This window comes from Physeter macrocephalus, chromosome 20 (genome assembly GCF_002837175.3).
Source record: "Physeter macrocephalus isolate SW-GA chromosome 20, ASM283717v5, whole genome shotgun sequence".
NCBI lineage: Eukaryota > Metazoa > Chordata > Mammalia > Artiodactyla > Physeteridae > Physeter > Physeter macrocephalus.
In genome coordinates, this window is record NC_041233.1 from 84,484,493 (window position 1) to 84,490,492 (window position 6,000).

General features: G+C 65.1%; 1 protein-coding gene across 1 annotated transcript in view; it reads left to right on the forward strand.

Annotated features, from left to right (window-relative positions):
- Positions 1–6,000, forward strand: part of KNDC1 (kinase non-catalytic C-lobe domain containing 1) — a 57,626-nt gene that overhangs the window by 35,155 nt on the left and 16,471 nt on the right. Inside the window, exons 13-18 of the mRNA XM_024121644.1 lie at positions 243–405; positions 475–924; positions 976–1,190; positions 1,451–1,595; positions 2,417–2,517; positions 3,284–3,636. Coding sequence (XP_023977412.1) covers positions 243–405; positions 475–924; positions 976–1,190; positions 1,451–1,595; positions 2,417–2,517; positions 3,284–3,636 — 1,427 coding nt within the window. The remainder of the gene's footprint in view (positions 1–242; positions 406–474; positions 925–975; positions 1,191–1,450; positions 1,596–2,416; positions 2,518–3,283; positions 3,637–6,000) is intronic.

Here is a 6,000-nt window from a genome sequence, read left to right on the forward strand (position 1 = left end):
AGCACCCGCTAAGGCCAGTACCGCTAAGTCCAGTACCCGCTAAGGCCAGCATCCACTAAGGCCGGCACCCACTAAGACCGGTACCCACTAAGGCCGGTACCCGCTAAGGCCAGTACCCGCTAAGGCCGGCACCCACTAAGGCCGGCACCCGCTAAGGCCGGCACCCGCTAAGGCCGGCACCCGCTAAGGCCAGCACCCACTAAGGCCGGCACCCACCCTGCTCACCCCGTGTTTGTCTCCAGGCTTCATGCAGACCAGCAGTGACAGCAGGCTGGTGGCCGTGCAGGGGCCGGTGCCCGGTCAACCCTCCTGCCTCCAAGGGGCCACATTGCAGCCAGAGGCGTTCACCTCCCCGGCCACTCACTTCAGGCCCATCGTCCTTGCTGCCAACGCCGGTGTCGCCAGGTGAGTGTCCCCACCCAGGGGCTGCCGGGCTGCCGGCCCCCCTGAACACTCTCTCCTCTCTGCTCGCAGGGGCACGCTCGCCCTGACCTCGGGGCCGGCTGAGAGGCCTGAGGAGAGGAGAGGCCATCTGGACGGGGAGGGTGATGAGGCCCACGGAGTGGCCACCGGCCTGAAGACGCCTGACCAGCCAGCACCCGGTTCCCCAGAGCCCCTCAGAGAGTCAACGCCAAGAGACTCAGCCCAGGGCTGCCCCAGCCCCCCAGCCCCTGCCCCGGCCAGCCCGCCGGAAGGGGCTTCACTGGTGTTGCCCAAATCTCCAGCCCCGGCCCCGCCCATGACAACACAGATGCCACCCCCGGAGCGAGGGCCGAAGGAACCCATCCCAACCGCAGATGCCTGTGGAGGCCTCGGGCCCCGCCCCCCCGGGCCCACCGCAGCCCCACACAGTCCTTGCCACCCAGCCAAGCCGCCCAGGAGCAGGGCCACCCAGGGCCCAGGCCAGGAGCCCGAGGGCCCCCCGTCAGCCCCGCGGAGCCCCTCGCCAGCCACAGGGAGTCCCGACGGCCCCAGGGGAGCCCCTGCCAGGGAGTGGGGTGACCAGGCCCCAGAAGGTCACCCCGAGTGGCCCTACCCAGCAGACCACAAGATCTGTCCGTCCAGCGTGGATGCCTCGCCCCTCCCACAGGGGACAGCCTGCCCATCGCTGCAGGAGGCCACACGCCTCATCCAGGAAGAGTTTGCCTTTGACGGCTACCTGGACCACGGGCTGGAGGCTCTGATCATGGGTACCACGGGGCCACGGGGGCCCAAGGACCAGGGACGGGCCCAGGGGGGAGCCGTGCACTGGGGGAGGTCACCACAGGAGGGCCCCCCACCTGCCCGTCTCTGCACAAAGGGCAGAGCCCCCAGGGGCCGGCGCAGAGGAAACCAGCTGCACCCCGCCCCCCGCCGTACTCTCCGCCCCCGCCAGCTCCCGAGACCAGGGCAACCCAGAAAAGCACTCATACATTTTAACTCACCCCCGTGGGTTTTTTTGCAAACTCAGGGGAGTATATTTACGCCTTGAAAGACCTCACCTATGCCACTTTCTGTGGGGCCATATCGGAGAAGTTCTGTGACCTCTACTGGGGGGAGAGGTTGCTGCAGAATCTTTTCAGAGTGGTGAACGGGAGGACGTCGCCCTCCGAGAAGTAAGAGCCCCTCCTCGCGGCCTCCCCACCCACGCTGTGCGCCCTCCCCAGAGCGGCCGCCTGCTGGGCCCCTCTTTCCTGGTCCCAGGCCCACTCTGCTTCCAAAGCTCTCCCTTCAGGCAAGCGCTCCTCTTGGCAGGAAGGGGGCTTGTGGGGTCACAGGGCGCGGAAGTCACGTCCGCCTCCCTGGGACCAGCTCAGGAGGCAGAGCAACGGAGCCCAGAGTCCGGGTTTGGCTGGGGGGAGGCCCCTGCAGGGACCAGCGTCTGCCCCCTCTGTCCAGCTCCCCTCATGGCGGTAGAAGATGAGGTGACAGCTCAGGAGGGAGGGGGGCAGGCACCTTCCCTCTCCTGCCCCCTCCCCCAGCCCTCTTGGGCCCCACCCTTCACAGGACATGCCCGGGCGCCTCAGTGCCAGGCCTGGCCCAGCCCCTCCCGAGGGCCATGTTGCAGGGGGGGCGGGACCTGTGCCTGGAGTGGTCCAGCGCCCTGACGCCGAGCTCACGGCAGCCCCGTCCCCGCTCCCTCCTGGTCCCCAGCACCCCACCCAGAGGCGGCGAACACCCTGCTCTCCGCCCCAGGCAAGCCCCGCATTTCCACATCACTGGGGGAGCCATCGAAGGACCCCAAGAGACGGACGCCCAGAAAGTGCTCTGCTAAAGGGCCCGTGTCTGGGACGTCTGTGGCCTGTGGCCAGGCTGTCCTGGAGGTCTGGGCGGGGCCTCGGTCACCGACACCCCCGCTTCGCTCCCAGGGGACGCCTCTAGTAAGCCTGAGGGAGGGTCCCGGGGGTGCCTGCAGCGTCCTCTGTTCTGATGGCAGCACTTCCGAGGAGGCTGGGTCACAGCCCGGGTGCGGCGGTGGGACCAGCGCTCCGAGCACCGGCTCGCCGTCCAGCAAAAGGCCCTCACATCTCGGAGCGGGTGAGACAGAGGGCTGTGGGTTGAGCGCCTCCACAGCTGGATCTTCTCCACCCTTGGGGCCAGGTTACCCTGTGTCTCTCCAGGGTCCCAAGGGCAGGGCCCGTCCTCCTCTGGGGGGTCTGTACTGCGAAGGGGGACATTCTCCCCAGGCCCCCAGGTGGGCAGCAAGGGCAAGGGCTGGGGCCAGCAGCGTGGTGATGGGGGGTTCTGCATTCTTTCTTGGAAATGTGCCATTTAAAGACCCTGAGGCGTGTCTTCCTAGATCCATAGCCAGGACTCCCTGATAACTGAAATCTTTGTAATTTCCCCAAATCCGGTCTGAGTGGGACATGGCTTTGGGGGGCAGGTCCTTTAGGTTGTGTGACTCCAGTCACACACAGGATGGCAGTGAGAGCCCCCCGTACCGTGTGCATGCTTGGGAAATTGGAAAGCAAAATGGAGATGCCCAGAGAACAGCTCATGACCAGCTGGGACCCTTGGTTCCTGGGGGACTCTCTGCTTTGTCTGTTTACGGACAGTTCAAAGTTCCCTCGGGTCTCTGCCACAACTCTGCCCTGCATGGCAGCCCATTTGGGAGGGGACCGAGGCGACCCCTACCCTGAGGACCCTTTGCGGCTCCTCTGGAGTGGAGGTGGGGCCACCTGGCCATCCCGAGGGGCCTCCTGCCCCCTACTCAGGACCTGTCACCTCTCTGTAATCAGGGGCGGATTCTCCCCTGGGAACCCACGTTGCCGCGTGTGACCTGCCCCCCCACTCCTCTGTCCAGGGAAGGAGAAGCCGAGCGTGGACTCAGACGAGCTCCCACGGAGCAACTTTGAGATGGGGTTTCGGCCTCAGAAGTCGGTAAAAGCCGCGAGGGACCAGCAGCCCCAGGCAGGAGAGGCCCGGCAGCAGGGCGGGAGCCTGGCTGGGGACTCCGAGGCAGTGGACCGGCTAGCCCGGCCCCTGCAGGGCGGCCCGTCCGTGAGCCCAGGCCCAGGAGGCTTGCAGAGCTGCAGCCCCGGCTGGTGCAGCGCCTTCTACGAGGCCGACTGCTTCAGCGCCGACGTGCACCGCTATGTGAAGGAGCTGGCGAGGCAGAAGGCCGCCGGGTGCCCCGCCGCCAGTGCCCAGAGCCCGGTGAGTCCCGGGCTCCTGTCCACCGCTGGAGGGGAGGGTGCTCGGCCCCAGGGCGCCGTGGGGCGCGAGGACGGGTTCACGCTGGAGCTCCCGGGTACCTCGGGTGACAGAAGGGCCCCCGTGTCCCCCACCCCTGGTGCCCGTCGGTCACCGGCAGCCACCACGCTGGTCTGGGCCCCTCCCTGCGTGTCCTCCCAGGGGGGCTGTGCTCATCTGCATGCGTCCCCCACATCTGGGAAAGGAAATGGCTTTTCTCTCTTTCGGCTCTTGGCCACCAGGGGACGTTGGGCAGGAGGTTACCTCACCCTGGTGACCACAGTCGGGTTTGGGCATCAGGGTCAACCCTCAGGCAGCATCACGAGATGAAAAGCAGCACAGAAGCACCTGGCCCGTGGCGGTCAACTCGGGCCAGGCCCCCAGGGGCGTCTCTGGTGGGCAGCGCACTCTGCGTGCCGCCCCGGCTCGGGTAGCCTGGGCTCCTCCCGGGTCAGCAGGGCGAGGGGACGCCCTAGGCTGGAGAGTGTCCAGGCCTGGCCAGCCCGTGTGCAGGGCAGCCCCACAGAATTCTGCACCCAAGGTCGCTGCCCGTGCCATTGGGGGTCTGCCCTCCAGTGACCAGGACCCCTGACCTGGACTGCAGCCCCACTCCTGAGTGGCCAAGAACTCAGGCCTGACCTGGGCTGCATCCTTCCTCCCGTGACCAGGGGCTCCCACTTGGGCCACAGCCACGTGGGGCCCGGGCCCCAGGGTAGCAGACAGGAGGGAGCTGTCAGTGGCCTGGCGTCCCGTTCCTGCCCCCACCCTCACCAGCTGCAGCCTCCGAGCCGTGAGCCCCAGGAGCTGCATCTCCACTCGTTTCAGCGCCGTCCGAACCTTCTCGCTTGGTCACTCAGTCCCAAGCTAGAAAGAGACCTGCATGCCTCGGGCCTGGAGCGCCGGGCACAGGCCTGTGCTCCTGGGAAACGTGCCGCTCCCTCCGGGTTTCCTTAAAGCCGGGCCCTGAATGTACTTGGCCTCGTGCATTGGGGGAGTGGGGGGCTGCGAGGACTCAGGCCTCCCATGGGGACTGGTGAGGAGGACGGCTGGCACGGCAGACGTCCACCAAACACCCTGGCCCACCCGTGCGGCATCCAGGTTGGGGAAGCCCGATGTCTCTGTGTCAGAGTCCGGAGCTCTGACCAGGAGAGGGTGGCCCCCGGCCCCCTTACCGACCCACGAGCCCCGGTCTCCCTCCTCCCGCTTCAGTGCCCTTTCTTTGTTGTGCATTTGTGCACAGTGCGGCTCACTCAGAGTTACTAAGTGTCCTGGTCCCCGTCCCCAGCAGCCTTGCGCAGAGAGTGCCAGTGCGGCAGGGTGCCACTGTTCCACCTGCTGTCACAGAGAAGGAGGCTGGGGAGGCGGTGGGGGCGGGGGGGGCAGTTAAGGGACTCTCAAGGCCGATGAGAGGCCAGAGTGCAGCATCAGTGATGGGGCGGCACTCACGACAACCCCAAAACGAGTGCAGGCCTCGTAACCGAGTATGGAGCAGGTCCCCCCAAAATGGAGCCGCTCTGACATTGAAGGCTCATGAGGAGCCTGGGGTCTTGGCTGGCATGAAGGGGTCCATGGGCACAGCGTTTGCTGTGAGGTGGTTATGAGAGGTGGGGGAGAACCTAATGTGCACCATAGAGCTCCTAGTTCTGTCAGCTGAGAGAGCCTGGAAGCAGTGACACCCCAGCAGCAGTGAGCACACCTAGTGCCCAGTTCTTGGTTTCTAATACTATTCTCAAACAAAGGAACCAGGGCTCCTTGGAGAAATGGCTGATCTGGGGACTGGGACAAAAAAAAAAACAGGAGCCGGGAGCATCTCTGGTGCCAGAAAGTAAGGAAATGATCCAGAAGACAACGAAGAGGGTGTGTCAGAGGCCACAGGGACCAGCTGGAGGAGTGGGAGCTATGAAAGAACTAACGCGGCCTTGGGCTCTGACTCCAGGCGTGGGCCACCCACGCCTCCGTGCTGGTACAGACGGCTGAGTTAAAGAGGGAGAGACGGCCCTTCTTACAGAGAGAAAATCCCATCTAGAATTTCACGTGGGATCTCAAGTGGACCCCAACAGCCAAAATAATCGTGAAAAGGAACAAAGCTGGAGGATTCACACTTCTGATTTCAAAACTTATTGCAAAGCTACTGTAACCAAAGCAGTGTGGGACAGGCACAGAGACAGACGTATAGACCAACGAAATAGAAAGAGAGCCCAGGAATAAACTATCACACATAGGGTTTCCCTGGTGGCGCAGTGGTTGAGGGTCTGCCTGCCGACGCAGGGGACATGGGTTCGTGCCCCGGTCCGGGAAGATCCCACATGCCGCGGAGCGGCTGGGCCC